The 17,699-nt window shown below is 44.4% G+C and overlaps 2 protein-coding genes across 2 annotated transcripts; one reads left to right on the top strand and one right to left on the bottom strand.

Annotated features, from left to right (window-relative positions):
- Positions 1-8,431: 8,431 nt before the first annotated feature.
- gng7 (guanine nucleotide binding protein (G protein), gamma 7) lies at positions 8,432-8,750 on the top strand (the record flags this gene model as incomplete). Its single annotated transcript, XM_083633701.1, has 2 exons — positions 8,432-8,512; positions 8,625-8,750. The coding sequence occupies 2 exons, from the start codon at positions 8,432-8,434 to the stop codon at positions 8,748-8,750; spliced, it is 207 nt and encodes a 68-aa protein (XP_083489827.1).
- A 5,581-nt stretch (positions 8,751-14,331) lies between these two features.
- LOC310773931 (growth arrest and DNA damage-inducible protein GADD45 beta-like) lies at positions 14,332-17,483 on the bottom strand. Its single transcript, XM_083633939.1, has 4 exons — positions 17,363-17,483; positions 16,709-16,810; positions 15,947-16,163; positions 14,332-15,498 (listed from the first exon to the last, which is right to left on the bottom strand). Exons 1-4 carry the CDS (start codon positions 17,404-17,406, stop codon positions 15,394-15,396), a joined length of 468 nt encoding a protein of 155 aa, XP_083490065.1. The 5' UTR covers positions 17,407-17,483; the 3' UTR covers positions 14,332-15,393.
- Positions 17,484-17,699: the final 216 nt, after the last annotated feature.

Genomic DNA, 17,699 nt, shown 5'->3' with positions numbered 1-17,699 from the left:
ATTAGTGCTGAGCAGCTTGTACAACCAATAGGGATTGATGTGCGTTTTTGCGCGTCTTGTGGATGAGAGAGCGGCTCTCAGATCGCTGGCCTGGCCTAGTGCCTCTCCATCTCTGCTCGTGTTTTCGGCGCAGGCCGGCCATGCAAATGGGCAGCGGAGTTTTTTGTTTGCTTGTTTGTCTGGCTGTTTGGCTGTTTCGGTTTTGAAGAAAATCCATCAATGTGGTGGCGCCGTGCAAGTAGTAGAGAGAAAGGTGGCAGTCAGGATTCAGGCACACCTTCCACCTCCCAGCCCGGAGTGCGCCAGCACAAAGTTTGACAGATCAACAGGCTGAATAAATCTGCACTATAGGCTAATAATAGGCTACCTTATAAAAACGTATTTTCCGTCCAAATATATTTCTTAAGCAACAGGCTACATTTCTGAACAAAATCATTAAGTGAAGCTGGCATTTATAACATTTTCTCAACAAAGGCTATAATTAGCCTGCCCCTATGCCATCATCTTGTTTTGATCTCTCTCTCTCTCTCTCTCTCTCTCTCTCTCTCTCTCTCTCTCTCTCTCTCTCTCTCTCTCTCTCTCTCTCGCTCTCTCTCTCTCTCTCTCTGTCACATTTCATTGTGGATGAAAACTTGTCATGTTTTATGTTGTCCTGATGGATGTCGCTGGGCAGGTGTCAGGTGAGGTGACTCAGGAAGGAAACTTAACTCTCCTCAAACCTTGAAGGCTGAAGGAGAAATAGGCTACTATGTTGTGATGGCAAAGGTGTGTGTGTGTGTGTGTGTGTGTGTGTGTGTGTGTGTGTGTGTGTGTGTGTGTGTGTGTGTGTGTGTGCGCGCGCGTGCGCGTGCGTGCGTGAGTGCGTGCGTGCGTGCGTGGGTGTGCTGGAGAGGGAGAAAGAAAGGCAGAGAGAGAATTTCACCAAGAATAATAATGGAAGTCTCTATCACTGTCTTTCTTCATTTCTCTCTCTCTCTCTCTCTCTCTCTCTCTCTCTCTCTCTCTCTCTCTCTCTCTCTCTCTCCCTCTCTTTCTCTCACACACACACACACACACACACACACACACACACACACACACACACACACACACGAAAGCCCTAATTACAGACATGAATCTCTGAGCTACTCTACAGCAGGAAGAGTAATTAAAGCAGGACTCTCCTCCCGGGGGAGACAGGGGGTGGGGGGGGTGGGGGTGGGGGGGGGCAGTAATGTCAGAGACACAGGAGAGAGATGCAGAGAGACAGACACACACAGAGAGGGGGTGAGAGACAGTGTCAGCGACACAGGAGAGAGAGGGTGAGAGACAGGGGAGAGAGAGTGTGAGACAGTGTGTGTGTGTGTGTGTGTGTGTGTGAGAGAGAGAGAGAGAGAGAGAGAGAGAGAGAGTGTGTGTGTGTGTGTGTGTGTGTGTGTGTGTGTGTGTGTGTGTGTGTGTGTGTGAGAGAGAGAGAGAGAGAGAGAGAGAGAGAGAGAGACTGGATGACAGTGTGAGACAGCCACAGAACACTTGTAGAGAGTATACTGTAGGTTGTGTTACTTGTACATGTGCTGCTGGGATGCACTGTGACAGGGCAAACTTCTTCCATGCTGTACTTTTCTGAGAGGAGTGTAAAGGAAAGAAACAGCGGGGCAGAGAGCTTGAAACGGTCCTTTCTTTTTTGTTTGGAGTTGGAAGAGAATGCAGCTATAAGGAGCTGTATCACTTGTGTAAAGAAATTTTCCTTCATCTTGACAAATAAGTGATATTACAGTGGGTAATACCTTGTGAAGTAATGAAGTAGTGGTGACAGATACTGTAATAGCCTCACAGATGGTGACCATTTTGACAAAGTAGCAGATTTCACCCTCATAATCAATACTTGCATTTGTCTTGTTCTTTTCCTCATGTTGAAATGTGAATACATCATGTTTGGCTTGTTTCTTTGGGCCCAATCTGAGCTCTAATTTGGGGTCCATGGTAGAAACAAAAATTTTGAAAATATGTACAGTATAAGATAAGTCGAGTCCCAGCTTTATGATGATGTCTCTCTGCTGTCAGTAGCCAGTAACTCACCTGTTCAACTCACCTGTGCTGCTTTACAGAGAGACAGAGACAAGCCGAGGTGAGCTCAGCTTCTCTCCAGCTCTGCAGCCGGTGTAACTTCGTCACTTCTGTCCAGCCCAACACACATCTCCTCTCCATCCAGTCACACACGGAGCAGACAGCTATCTGAACACCATCAGTCAGGTAATGCTCTCTCTATATAGTGTGTGTGTGTGTGTGTGTGTGTGTGTGTGTGTGTGTGTGTGTGTGTGTGTGTGTGTGTGCGTGTGTGCGTGCGTGCGTGCGTGCGTGTGCGTGTGCAACATATTCAAACATTATTTACGTTTAGCATGAATGACAGATATGACCTGATAATCACAAATACATCATGTTTAGTTTATAGATTTAAATTATAAATGCATGTCTGAATGTCTTGTTTGTTGTGTCATGATATACATCATGTGATATTGTTTGTTGTGTCATGATATACATCATGTGATATTGTACAACTGTGATGATATGTAATGTACTATGACTATTTTTTTAAATTCTAAATCCATGCAAGACGCTTATGATATTTGTAGTCTATTTAAAAGCCCGACTAAAGACTAAGGTTGGAAATAATGTGCAGACATCTTTTATAAATTATTTCAGATGTGAAGTGTTATGTTGACAGCACACATAAATAAGTAAATAAACAAATAAAAACATACATACAGAAGTTATTTAATATACTAGGCATCTCGTGCGCTACGCGCGTTCGATACCTGCCCTGCAACTCAGCAAGCTGGCCCTGCAGCTTGCATATGCAGCGTGGCCGCTGTACGACCTCGCCCGCTGGACCGCTGTGCTTCCGAGAGGGGTCCGCTCTCTCGGATGCCTGCCCTGCAGCTCGCCCGCTGAGCGGGCTCACTTCCTCTTATGACATAACTGATGACCACTGCGCGTTGCGGCCTCGCCTGCTCTCTGACATCACTGATGACATAATCACGGATTACATCACTGATGACAATTAGGGCAATCACCTAATTAAAAAATCCGGCTCCGTCAGGTCACCCGCACAGCCCAGGGGCAGAAGCCATCGTCTCGGTCTGGTTCCTCCCCGATTCTACCTACTTATCGTGCGTTCCTTTATCGCAAAATAACTGGGATGTGGAGGCTAAATGACGTCACATCCGTTTTGTTAGCGTTCCATTTGCAGAAAACTTGAGCTGGGAAGTTCACTGTTCATTGGTCAGATCCAGTCGCTAGCCAGGCTAGCCATTGTTAGCAATAACAATTGATAACATGGCATTTCACAGCATTTTGAGCATACAAACACTGCAGCAACATGTCCACGCAGATAGAAGTTTAGGCAGTGCTGTGTGTACAGCTGATTTAGTGAGACACAAACAAAACAGAAGTGCTAAACAACATTACTACAATTATAACTACTGTTGTTGTGCAGTGCAACCAACCATCTTGGATTTTTGAGGTCGGGGCTGCTGAGGCTCCTACGAGTTTGGAATGGGAAATACCAGCTCTGGTGACGTCACCGTCCCAGCTCATGACCTTTGAAGTCGTAAGATTACCAGTTCCCAGTTATAAAGGAATGCACGATTATACTCCCATCACTTTATATAGCCTCAGACTGAGTGATGACATCACTGATGACATCATCACTGTTGGCATCACTGATGACATCATCCTGATGGGAGAGAGAGAGTGAGGTCATCACTGATGACATCACAGATGACATCATCACTGAACTATAGCCTCAGCCTTAGGGCAATTGGGGCAATTAATCTGCCCTAATTAAAAAATCCGGCTCTGTCAGGTCACCCACACGGGTGCTCTTTACACCCCCTGAAAGTTTCAGCCGGATCGCACGTAAAACGGCATAGGTGTGGCCGAACACAGAACTTGAAACAAACAGTGGAGAGAGCCCAATTTTATAGATATAAGATAGATAGATACAGTTTTGGGGGGGGTTTATGCTAAGGGCGGGGGTTTCTTTCTTAATGCTAAAGGGGGGTTTTCTTTCTTAATGCTAAGTCAGCGCGCCGAATTATGCCGGATTGGTTGATCACCCAGCGCCCGCTGTATCGCTGCGGCCACGCCCAGTCGATGATTCTCGTAAGCCGCTGTGGGGTTTTTATTTATTTATTTATTTGTTAATTTGGACGGGACAGTGCAAAATTAATGAACACAGAAACCATAGAACAGATACTAAAACCTGGAACATAGTAAAAGTGTAAAAATTGCCGGATTTAGCACAAGGCTAATTTCCATCCGTTGTCCCCATAAAACATAAAACACAAAACATGCTAAGTCAGCGCGCCGAATTATGCCGGATTGGTCGATCACCCAGTGCCAGCTGTATCGCTGCGGCCACGCCCAGGCGGTGATTTTCGTAAGTCGCCGTGCCACCAAGCCAACCGGTCGGCGACAAGCGTCGCATTCTGTCCAGCGCCCGCTGTATCGCTGAGGCAAGCAGACTGGTTGGCGGTTTTGGGTTTTTCTTTCTTTTGGGGGATTCTCTATTCTAGTCCGAGCAGATGCCCTCTCTCACCTCAAGAAGAGAGGCATCTTACCACGGAGTCATTACGCCAAAGAACTAGTCGCCATGCTGCCATGCCATCAGAATTAGTTGCCATACCGTTTCATGCCATAGATCTTATCACCATGCCATACTTGAATAAAGCTTGCTTGTTAACTCTACCCTCTGGTCTCTCATGATTGAAATGGTGGTCTCGACCTAGTTTCAAGATGAAGACCAGACACACTGCCTCGCATCATATGTAATCCTAGTGACCTCATCATATGTAATCCCAGTGTGACGACAAGTGTAATCCTAGCGTGACGTCCGTGTGACGCACTTGCCTATATGACGCCGATAATGTCGTCAATGCAGAGGCTATGACATGGCAGTATTTATAGCCATGCTCAGCGTGTCATGGTCCTCTTTCCCTGATCTTCTGGTCGCTGTACCTGAGCTGATCGCATCCCATTCTCTGAAAGCTGTGTTTCGCCCCACCCACCTCCTCATTTTGGGGGGGGTTTATGCTAAGGGGGGGGGGGGGGGGGGGGGGTTCTTTCTTAATGCTAAAGGGGGGTTTTCTTTCTTAATGCTAAGTCAGCGCGCCGAATTATGCCGGATTGGTCGTTCACCCAGCGCCCGCTGTAGCGCTGCGGCCACGCCCGGTCAGTCAGCATGCCGAAGCACGCCGGAAACATGTCATCATCTCATAGTGGTGCTATAAGTTCAAGGTCACTCTGACCTCATGAACCCCATTTCCAAGCTTTTTAACACGATAGCTCAGGAACACCTTGACAGAATTTCTTCCAATTTGGCTCAAACGTCGACTTGGACTCAATGATGAACTGATTAGATTTTGGTGCAAGTCACCCGGATGTACTTATTTCTTTCTTCTTCTTCTTCTTCTTCTTCTTCTTCTTCTTCTTCTTCTTCTTCTTCTTCTTCTTCTTCTTCTTCTTCTTCTTCTTCTTCTTCTTCTTCTTCTTCTTCTTCTTCTTCTTCTTCTTCTTCTTCTTCTTCTTCTTCTTCTTCTGTTTGGTTTTACAGTGGAACAGAAAAAGAAGAAGAAAATAAGTACATCCGGGTGACTTGCAGGGTTCACTGTAGTTAGCTGTTATGTAGCTTAGCATGATATACACTGATGATATTTATGTTTTAGAGAATATAGACGATTAATTTGAATTCAATGGCCGCCCATATGGAATAACATCATATATGGATTATAAGCAGCAGCCGGAAATACCTATGTGACAGACAGCAAACAGAGCAGGCTGTGCTACACCAGCTGCACGGAGGTACGTTAAATTGCTGTGTCAGAAAATAAGCTATTTACAAGAAATAAATACAGCATTTCACATGCCCTGTTTGCCTCGTTTTCAGGTCGCAGTTCAAACTGATTATCGTTTCTGCTGATGCTAATCAAACAAAAGTTGTCTGGGTGACTTAAACATCATTAGCTCTATCTTCCCCCTGGCCTTAAATTAGTGTTTATGGCCTGGCGCAGCGCTATTGGTGGGCGTAGTCAGGCGCATTCCCTAATTTTTCCTCGGCTCTAAAGCCGGCGCTAACCATTTAACCACGCCTTTTTAAGCATAGAATTATTCACAACTGTGGCCATTGGTGATCTGCAGTAAAGCAATCACATTCTTCCCTTCCAAGCTCCGATCCACTCGATCCAGTCCAGATGCAGCTGCATGCTGTCATCTCTTCATGCCAATTTGGATATCTCAGCACATCACAGATCATAGCCTGAATAAAACGATTCAACCTACAGCCAGCAAGCAAATACAGATCTGTTCAGCACGGCTGATGGTCTCCCTGTACAAAATAGAACATTAACTATCGGTGACATTCCTGTTACCATCCACTTCCATGATCTTTATATGTTGTAAACACATAACTTTCACAATAGTGAACAAGCACCCCCACTCGGCTCATTCAGGGCAGGCGTTTTATAACTTGTAGGCTACCTGCTGCTCCTGCACATCACAGCACAGGCTAAATGATGCGACATAAATATACATTATGTAAAGTCATGGCATAAATGTGTTTTTGTTGAAAAAGTAGCCTACGTGTCAAGTAAGCTAAGTCTTGTTGGAGCAGACATCACAGTACAACCGTGTTACCGTTGTCAAACTCGACTATAACATGTTGTATTTGCGACGGATATACAGTATATATGACCTGAATTACATGTATGTTTCACATAGGGTTGTGTTTTGATTTTTATGTTTTATTTTGTCCAATATTGAAATGTTCTAGAATTGCATGTTGTGTTAACATAAATATTATTTCTATCTACCACTTAGCCTACTTAGGCTGATTTGGTTGGTTTTTATTGTCAAAATGTATTAAGCCTCATTGCATGCTGGGAGAGATGCACATGTGTGTCTGTGTGTGGCGTTTGGTAGGGGAGCCGCCGCACTGAATAAGGCCTGGTTTTGAAAAGCGCTAACCGCAAAATTAACGCCAGTTGGGAAGATCGCTTTAGGGTGGTATTTAAGGCCGAAACACCCATTCTGGCCTATTCTGGCACTGCGCCACGCCTCTTCAGCGTAAAGCGCATTTCAGGGTGTAAAAACATGACGCTATCTTCCCGAGTCACGGGTAGGCAGGCGCAAAGCGTGTTTTTTTGGCGTTTAATGCCAGTTTAGCGCCTAAGGCCAGGGTGAGAATAGAGCCCCATATTTAAAGCTGGAAATGAGGGTGTAAAAACCGGAACTTTCCTTTAATGCAGGGGCCCGCAGATCTGGAACGAGCTAGATGAGAGTATGAAAGTGTTGAAATCCATCTCCACCTTTAGGAAGTCTCTGAAAGAAAAACTGCTCAAATCTTATTTGTAATGTAGTATTCTAAACCCCTCTGAAATGGGAATTCTGTTGTTTGCATTAGGTGGTATGTGTGTCACTGTTCTATGTATGTCTGTTTGTTGTTGATACCTGTAGGCCATTTTTATGTGATCACGCTCCCTCCAAAAGCTTTAAAGACCTGGCACACACACATTGCAAACCTGATGATGACGATGATGACTGTGATGATGATGATGATGATGACGATGACGATGACGACGCCGACGATGATGATATGTATGTGTGTGCGTGTGTGTGTGTGTGTGTGTGTGTTTGTGTGTGTGTGTGTGTGTGTGTGTGTGTGTGTGTGTGTGTGAATACATTTTCACTTGATTTGATTTGATTTCAATAAATTGACTTTTGAGAGCAACACTGCTAAGTTCCAGGTCAACAGGACCCTGATAAACTTTTTCTTCTATCTACTGGTTTCAGTCTCTTAAGGTCAAACACAAACATGTACTAACTAAGGAGGTTAATTGTTCCCATCCCTCACACCAACGATTTCAGTTTCTGTCATCTGGTTCCCTCTGCCATCTCCCTCCTAAAGGTAGTCATTGCTTGGGTCCCTGTGTACTTTTTAATGCACTTTACAGTTTACACTTCACTTCACTGTGTATGTTTTATGTGTTTGTGTTTTATGTGCTCTCATAATGCTGTAAGTGACTGGGCGGCGAGCAGACGGCCATATTTGACAATTTATCTGGAGCTCAGTCAAACTTTATTTAACATTAGTTTTCATTGTGAATTAGAAAGTGGTTGGGGGGCCACTGTGCACCCTATCGCGGGTCGCATCTGGCCGCCGGGCCGTAGGGTGAGTATCACTGGTTGAATGGAAATTCAGATGTGTTGGATGTTGAAATGAAGGTGAAAGTGGACGACGATGTCGTCTGTTAGGCTGGTCTGGGTGAGAAAATAATCTCCCTCCCTCCCTTTCTCTCTCTGTCTCTCTGCCTCTCTCTGCCTCTCTCTCTTGTCTCTCACTGTCTCTCTCTCTCTCTCAGTTTTCTCCTGTGTTGGTGTACTCTGATGGATCAGTATGTCTACCACTAATAATATCGCCCAGGCCCGGAAACTGGTGGAACAGCTGAGGATTGAGGCAGGGATCGAACGCATTAAGGTACAAAATGATGATCGTTTACTACTGTGTGTGTGTGTGTGTGTGTGTGTGTGTGTGTTTCTGCCCGTTGCCCCTCTCTTACCTTCCTATCCTGCCCATCCTCTCCTCTCAGGTGTCTAAAGCAGCGGCAGACCTGATGAGTTACTGTGAGCAGCACGCTCGTAGCGACCCCCTGCTCGTCGGGGTGCCCACCTCTGAAAACCCCTTCAAGGACAAGAAGCCCTGCATCATCCTATAGCCTTGCTCTGCTTCTCCATAACCCGCCCTGAGACACACACACACACACACACACACACACACACACACACACACACACACACACACACACACACACACACACACACACACACACACACACACACACACACACACACACACACACACACTCAGAGATACACACTTACCTAGGTACACAAAGTGTATGCACACACAAACATATATGCACCCACACACAAACAGACACATGCAAAGATTCATACTCAGACCTCCCCCTTTCTTTCTCTTCGAACACACAGACTACACACACACACACACACACACACACACACACACACACACACACACACACACACACACACACACACACACACACACGTAGACATACCCACTCCCAAAATAGCCACTCTGGAAAAGCGCCATACTCCAGAGCCACAGCTAGGGGGCCGGTATCTCGTGCTCACAGTGGCTGAGATCAGTATATCACTGAGTATGATCCAAGGTGCTTTGGTAATATTCATATATGCTGGTAAATTAACTACAAGTGTCAGCTTAAGTTGGAAAAGCAAAAGGGATTTGGACCTTAATAATCAATAGGAGCTCAGCCTACATACAGTAAGTCCTAGAGAAAAGTGTCAACCTTTTGTTGTGAAATGAGGCTGTTAGATAAAAGATTGGCGGCAGGCATAGGGAGGAGGCGTGTGGGCGACTAAATGGGTATTGGACACTCCAGCCAATCATGCCATTAAGCTCAGTAAGTGCTTCTTTGGTGGGAGGGAAAACTTCACCAGGTCTGAGAGAGCTTTGCTCAAACCCATCACGGTGGCTTCTACTCACTCTGGAGCAAGTGGCTAAAGCCTTTGGTCTTCATAGGGTTAGCATGTTCCCACCCAAACCTACATCAACACACCTCCTGCCTCTGGCTCGGGGTCTTTCTGCCTGTGGCTTCACTATGGCTGTCTGCAGCCTTTGGCCAAAACTCCAACTGTGCCAATCTCTATAGAAAGTCGCCTCTGGGATGCTGATCTGCGGTCAGCGCCGCTCTTTCTATTTTCCACTGCAGTTTGAGACTGCCGTTGGTATCCATTTGTAAGCTGACCTCAGATCTGCACCGGTGAGGCCACCTCTAGCCGACATGAGGAGAACGTATAGTGAAGCGCTCTACACAGAACTCAAGCTATTAACCCCAGACGTTTACTGCATTTTTCTTAAGAAATACTTGTGAATTCAATGTATGTTTTGATATTTTGTTGACGCATTACTTAACAGATAGATGATACTGTACATTTCTTGATTGTTTTGCAGTAGCCTACTTTTTGACACAGGCGTTGTCCCTGACTGATGCAGGATCAGATCCTTAAACTTAAAGGAACGCCAATTTTCAACCAGCTTTGTATCATTACAAAATCAGTAGTATATCGGAAAACTGCAAACAGTTTTGCAGGCATTCATTTAGTTTGACAGTTATTGAGAGTTGATTTGAGTTAAGCTGTGGACCAGTGATGTCATGCATGAATGACATCACATCATGAGATGATCTCATGGCAGGGGCGATGCGCGCCCTGTTACCTGCTAGAAATCAAGGTTTCTACTGTACATCAAGCCTCCCTGTGCTTTACCCTGAGAGAGAGCGCGACAACACACCCCCTCCATACCTTCTCCCATCCCCTTTGGTTCTTTGAATAGACAGTTGGCTATGTTAGGTTAAACTGCATCAGAGTGAGGGGAAAACAGAGTAAAGGGATTTCTTTGGATAGTCTACAGTTCTGTTTTCCTCGACAATAGAGGAGTAGACTGTCTGTTTTGGCTTTTAATTAGATTATTACCAGATTAAACTTTACCTGGCTTTACCAGTGTTCGCCAGGTTTCATTCCCCCCAGTAGAAGATCCTATTTTAATATGGGCTCTGATTGGTCAGGGATTGGATCAGTGGGAGACAGTGCCCCCCCCCCCCCCCCCTCTTCCCCGCCAATTAACTGTATTGGCTCCTTGAGAGTTTCCAGGTCAAAGACTCATCGGTGAGCCGTTTCCGGTCTCCCCGCCCCTTCGTAACGCTCCTCTCAACAAAACCAAACTGATTGTAAAAACTGAAGATGGGAAAAACAAAAAAGCTAAGAAAAATGACCTAAGTGTATAAACTTTCTTTCAGATGTGCAGAAGTGATAACTTGAGAGTAGCTGTTTTGGGTTAGTTTGAGTTTCTTCTTTCTATGGAGTCCATGGAACCTGGTCAGTTGAGTATTATTACCCTGTACAGTGTTTGTAAGATACAAAACACAAAATCCCCTCTGTGGATGTTAATTTTTTTTAGTACTACTTTAATTAATTGTTTCTGTTCTCTCTGTCTGTCTGTCTGTCTGTCTTTTTTTTTTTGTCATTCAGGTTTGAAAGGCTTGCGGTATTAGAGGTTGGTTATAACCACAGATATTAATACAGCACCTGATGAGGATATACTGTATCACTTAATCGAAGATAGGAATACAAGACCTGCTATGTTTAGGATCATATCCTTTTAGAGGATGAATCAACATCGGACCTCATTCCAGTGGCAAGAACCAACCTCCTCCTATCCCGCTACACCGTCGTTTGAATTCTTTCTCTCTGAAGTGTTGGTTTTGATGGGTAGAAGCAGGACAACACACACACACACACACACACACACATACACACACACACTCGTGTGCAGTTGACGCCTGCCTTTTAGATGCAAGTTTTGCCGGTTTGTTGTACAGGAGCAGTTTGTGCTATCAAATTTACATTTTAGACATGTATTTATTTATTTATCTACAGTGACTGAGCCGTGTCCTGCTCGCGGACACTTGGGCATGACTTATGGCTGTTGATAGACATAAACTGGCACCTCAATAAGTGATTTAATGTTACATTTAGTCTTACGTTTTTATTTTTCTCAAAACAAGTGGACAAAAATGTGGCACTGTGTTGAGAAGAGAATACCTTTTTTAACAGTTTCACTTGCTTCCTGAATTTTATTGAAACAAGTAATAATATGAAATATAAGGCACAATATAAGGCAGATCCCCCCCCCCCCAACTTGTTTCAACAAAAATATGATTTTTAGACTCGATACACGATTGAATCACTGATTAACATTAATGTTTTTTTTGTTGCAGTGTATAGGCGATGGTTCCTAACACAAAAAGCCATGCTTCCATCTCTTCTTTGCCTTTGTTCTGTGCAGCATTTGCTTACAGAGAGCAGCCCTCAAAGGAGCAGCAGGGTCTCAAACTGCTTTGACCTCCAGTATATCATCTACAGTTATTTCCATGGCTTGTGTAAGCTAAGAAACTGGAAGGGATTGCATGGTAGGGATGGTTAGGGTTGGTATGGGCTGAATGTTGTTGATTCGCCGGGATAAAAAGCGAGAGTATCCAATCAAATGCAGAGTAGATCCTACAGTGCCCTAAAAGAATTGCCCAAGAATTGCCTTTGTAGACATTAGGCTTTTCTCTCAAATATTTCAGTATCTGTACTCTGAGATCGGAGTACAAACTGCAGTGACACTGAGGTAGGAAGTTACCCAGAATTACTGATCTGGGATAGGTTGTCCTTTCTCTCAACAGCAACCTGAAGTATTTCAGGAATGAGGAAGTAATAGTTCCAGTGCCAGTGTTTAGGGGGCAACCCGAGTTATGTTGGTAATTCTCCACAGAGCACAGCTGACATAATAGAGGTCAAAACATGAGGTTTACAGCTGTAGGGTGCTATGCGTTCAAAGGTCTTCAAAGTCGGATACATGTGAACACACATATAGACACACAGACATGCACACACTCCTGATGTTGTCCTGATGAAATCTGAAGGATGCTATTTTTATTTTCAATCATTCCATAGCTGTTTGGGCTTACAATCAGAGGCAGCCAATCAAAGTCATTGGTTGGTTGACAGTTTGTCTGATTGGTTGGTTGTTAGTTTGCCTTATAGTGGCGTATATTGTGTTAATGCTGGTCTTGGGGCATCAGATTGATAGAGTGAACAGTCTTTAAGCTGAACACATGGCTCGAGATGGAAATCCACTGGTATTGTGACATTGTTCCATGGAACAAAAAGAGCCCTGTCTAAATTCATTTCTGGTCAAGTGGGGAGAGTTGAGGCTCCTCACTGCTGGACCTCATATCAAACATATGAGCCTCATCTTTTCTGTTCTGATCTCCTGTGTATGCATACAGTATGTATCTTTTTGCCTTGATTGATTATGAAGAAAATATATCTATTTTTTGTAACTGTTCTTCTCTGATGTGCCATAACTCATGTTTTCTTGCACACTGTTAATATTTTGTGGATATTGCTGTTAAAAGAAGATGATATTGAGAAGTAGATAACATTAATAAAAAGATGATATAATAATGCATGCTTTCGCTGTTGCCTATTTTGTCTTTGATACTGTGGCTGGCAGCTCATGCAAGGCTGCAGTGGCGTGCAAACAGGAATGTGTGGCTCTGTCTCATAATGATTGTAAAGGTGCGTAAATGCATATACATATACACGCCAGCCTAATGGGTACATAGTGTGCAGTTCATATGGAAAGAGCCTGACAAAAACGTGTTGAACCGAACACTAAACAAAGAGCAAGTTCAGGTAAAGCCTCCCAGTTAGGCCATTTTGCAGGAATGTTATTGTTACCGTTCCTGTCTCAGGCGTCTCTGTGCCCTTTGCAGCACTGCTGGGACAGTCACGAGTCTCCTGCAAGTTTCAAACCAAAGTCCTCCAACCCAAAGCCAATCAGATTTAAGGTGGATAAACCACAGCCAATGAAGAGCCAGACAGCCACGACCTGAGCCAATCCCTTCGGCAGTCACTGCCCCTGGCTGGCTGATAGTAAACAAATGGGAGGCCCATGTGCCTGAATGTTCCCTCTCTTCTCCACTCTGCGTAACTGCCATGTGAGAACAGAGGGCGGGGTGGAGAGAAAAACATGCAGTGAAAGGAGGGGAGAGGGTGAGTCTGTTTTGTACCTGATCATGTGGAGATACTATAGTATGGGTGGGGTTACACCAAGAGCTTCTCAACGATCAGGAATGTGCATTGCAGATTTAACTGTATCTTGTGACATACATGCATGGCAACGCAGCACAGCAAGATTGCTACTGCCTTGGGAGGAGGGGGAAAACAGAATGTTGCAGGTACTCAAAACTTCATATATGCAAATGTATGCCATCAAGCTTCACTATGATTGAAATATTGTTTTAATTGACACTGAAAATACAGGCAACCTGCATCTACACTTGTTGTCCCGCAGCTACTTTGGCTCCTTGGCTTGTAAACAGGTCTGCATCAGCAGCTTGTTTGGCTTGTTTGTTCAAACATAATGCGTTTCTGTCCCCACGCCAGTTTCTGCATGACTCTCCTATGTTTACAACAATAGGAAGCCGTGGCTGCAAATTCGTAGGGCCTTTTGGCTGACAAAGGCATTGCCCCAAGTGCGTGACATTTTTCCATTACTGCAATCCAGTGTAAACACAAGCTGCGTGAGTCAGCTATAGTTCCTGGTTCCATGACGCATACATGGTTTTTGTTTTGGAATCTACCTCTTTAACTGACAAAGCAGGTACTCAATTATCAATGCAATAATTTATTGACGTAGCTGACAAGAGCACAAAAATAGATCATAAATAGCAACATAGAGAATTCATTTGTAGTGCAATGTAGTCACTGATATATTAAAATGATTAAAATTATAAATTATTGGAGTAGCACTGTAAATATTAGTTTAACTTTTGATCTACAGCATTGTATTAAAGTATCTCTCCTAAAGGCACATAGATGTCTGGTTTCTTTTGCATTACAATGAGATTTCACTGCTGACCTTTGATCAAATCAGTTCATTGTGTTGCTCAGTCAGTGTCCTTCTGACCAGCATCCTACGTCATGTTCTCAGCCTCTGCTCAGAACATGATGCATTTTCCAATGCTCCTGCAATGCCAATAAAGCTTGTGTGAGTTTAACCTGATCATCAATTCCATTTCAGTTTCCATGGTGACGATCCTCCACTACTAATTTGAAGAACAGATCCTGCCCCCCCCCGTCTCTAGAGACGTAAGCACACACATACCTCACACACCTTCTTTCCAATGAGTACTGTGAACTAATACACAGGAATGCTCTGCATAGTTACATGAATGCAACATTCCCCTCTGATCCATGGATACACACAGGACATCCGGGTACGGGATTTGGTACGTTGCATTGCTAGTTTGGTACCTGTTAGCAATACAGTAAATTCATTTCACACCACACTGACAGCAAAAACAGACTAATATGCAATGAGCAGCCAAACAAAAATTGCCTCTAAAATAGAGGTTTAGATTTGGTTTGTTGACAATCTAAAACAAACACGGCCTGGATGGGAATCTACGAGTGTGTACCCTGCTTGCTTGTTATTTTCTGCTTTCCCTGCTTTTCTGTGTGTATCTGTTGTGCAACATTTCTAGACTAGTCCAGAAATCAGTCTCCACTCTGCAATGCTCCGACTGTCTTCACCGGTCTGAAAGAGAAGCCCTCCTGCTCGGTTCCTGCTGCTCGTCAGTCAGGACAGCTCATACCAGTCCACAACAGGCTGTTCAGCTACAACCGATCCTCCAGTTCATCAGTGTCTGAACCCTGTGATAGCTCCTGTATTTGTTGCTGTGTTTTGTGTGCTGGGACCCCTCAGCGCTCCTGCAGGACCAGTTCAGGCACCCACTGGTCGAGGCGTCGGCTCTCCTGGCAGTAGGTCCCCACTTCCTGCAGCCTGCAGTGCTCTGCCTGAGGGTTCTGCAGAGGAGAGGAGCAACATCAAGTTCATGTTCAAACTTCAAACTTTACGGGCCTGTGAGGAAAATGTGGCTTGTAGACAAGCTTGGCAGAAACGAACATACAGCAACCACAGTAATTACATAAGTGAAACTCCAGTAAAGCACATCATAAATTGCCGTTAACATTATAGGCAAACATCAGCTGATAAGACCGGACAGGGAGTCAATAGCTTAGCAGAGTGCAATAAAAGGCTCTCATCTGTGCAAAACGCAAAGTCAGATACTGCCAAGAGCATAAAGCTCCAGTTTAACTGCTGCATGCAAAATTATATACATCTGTCATGTCTCTGCACATGTATGGTAATGCTTCATGCTCAAGTGTCTTATTCCAATGGCAAAATCATGACATGTCTCAATGTGCTAGTTTGACCTGTCAGTTAGAGATGAGATGACTGGTCGGAACTCACTGTGACCAGCATGCAGTGCAGGTCTCCGTGCTCCTCCTGGTTTATGTTGGCGTCCAGGCCTGCCAGTACGCGCTGCAGCCGGTGAAGCCCCGAGACGCGCAGGATGGTGATGCCGCTGTCGCAGCAGAAGGACTGCAGCAGGGTGAAGTGGATCTGCAGCGCCACGTCGTCTTCATCGTCAGCCGCCAGAACACACAGAACCACACTGTCCGGGTCTCTGAGGAGGAGAACAGGGAGAGAGGAGAGAATGGTGTCAGGCTTTAGACACTTTGGTCGCCTCACAGCAAGAAGGTCATGGGTTTGAATCTCCACCAAGGTCCTCCCTGTGTGGAGTTTGCATGTTCTCCCCGTGTTTGCATGGGTTTCCTCCGGGTTCTCCGGTTTCCTCCCACAATCCAAAGATATGATGTGGTTGTGTAGTATCATAATGTAATCTAATAAAATGTGTAATAGTATGTATATGTGCCCTTTGAGACATGCTTGTGTATAAGGAGCTATAAACATAAATGAACTGAACTGAATTGATAGAAATACAGTCAGGAGGTCCAGACATATAGCCTGGGGGATCCAAAACTGCTCTATGCAAGCCTTTGAGAGACACATGATCAACTCATATTATGTAGCTATGCTATATTACATAATATTAACTCTATTTGTAGCACAAGTGAAATCAGACCCATATGTTTACCACTGAACATAAATGCATACGAGATTTGATCTTTTGTGCATAAAAAGCAAGTGCTGGATGCAGGTTCAACTCACGCATTCAGAAGTTTAGCTGACTCATAGATCCCCATGGTGAGGCAGTCCTGCTTCTGAGCCGTGACCAGCAGCTCCTCCAGAGCCAGACCCACCGACTGCATCCTGACAGAGAGAGAAAATAATGTAGGCTATACTGCAATCAAATACATGCTATTAAACACAGGTTTAAGTCAAATATACAGTTGCATGCTGTGGTTCTTTTAATTGGTCCATAATTTGCATGCATTTCATTGGCTCAAGCTGTCACTATCACAGTCGCCTAGAAAATAAATAATGTCCAAGTGAAGTCAAGTAAAAAGATAATGGTTCTTAATTTCTCATAAAACAATTTCAGCAATGGACGAGACACAAAGGAGAAGTTGGACTTTTATAACCATTGAGACAAACGAGACCATGGCTGTGCACAAGAGACTGCAACTCAGTTTTATGATGCAAGATGCATGCAAAACAAGATGCAAATCGTGAGCTTACTAAGATCTATTCTAGGCTATGATTTTTAATCACAATTTGAGTAATTCACATAGGCTCATGAGTCATGATCTTTACGACTTTATTCCTCTAGTGTTCACGAAGTGTTCGCTGAGTTCAAGAGTTAGGCCTACTTATAGGCTATACTGTCCACCAACACGATTTTCCTTCAGTAAAACAACTAACCTTTTCTCAATGATGTTGGCCGCAAAGACTTCCTCCGGGGTCATTTTTGCATCTCAAATAAATTGCGCTTAATAATTCCAGTGCGAAACAGATGTCCAATGCTTTGAATATCCCTCTGACCGGTCCAGTTTGAGAAGGAGCGTGTGCGGCGTTTATTTTTAGGCAGCGTTGTTGCGACACACTTTTTATACTGGCGCTGTCTGGAGGGCGGCACCGAAACTACCCGAGCTGTGCAATTGGCTCAAAAGAAACCACTCTCTCTCATGTGGGCTCAATGTTGTTTGGTTTGTTTGGTTACTTTCATGCCATGGTGTTTTTATAGCATAGTTGCATCAAA

The sequence above is a fragment of the Poromitra crassiceps genome, assembly GCF_964638095.1.
Source record: "Poromitra crassiceps genome assembly, chromosome: 3".
NCBI classification, from domain to species: domain Eukaryota; kingdom Metazoa; phylum Chordata; class Actinopteri; order Beryciformes; family Melamphaidae; genus Poromitra; species Poromitra crassiceps.
Note: the sequence above shows the minus strand (reverse complement) of the source record. Positions and strands in the feature narration are given on the sequence as shown.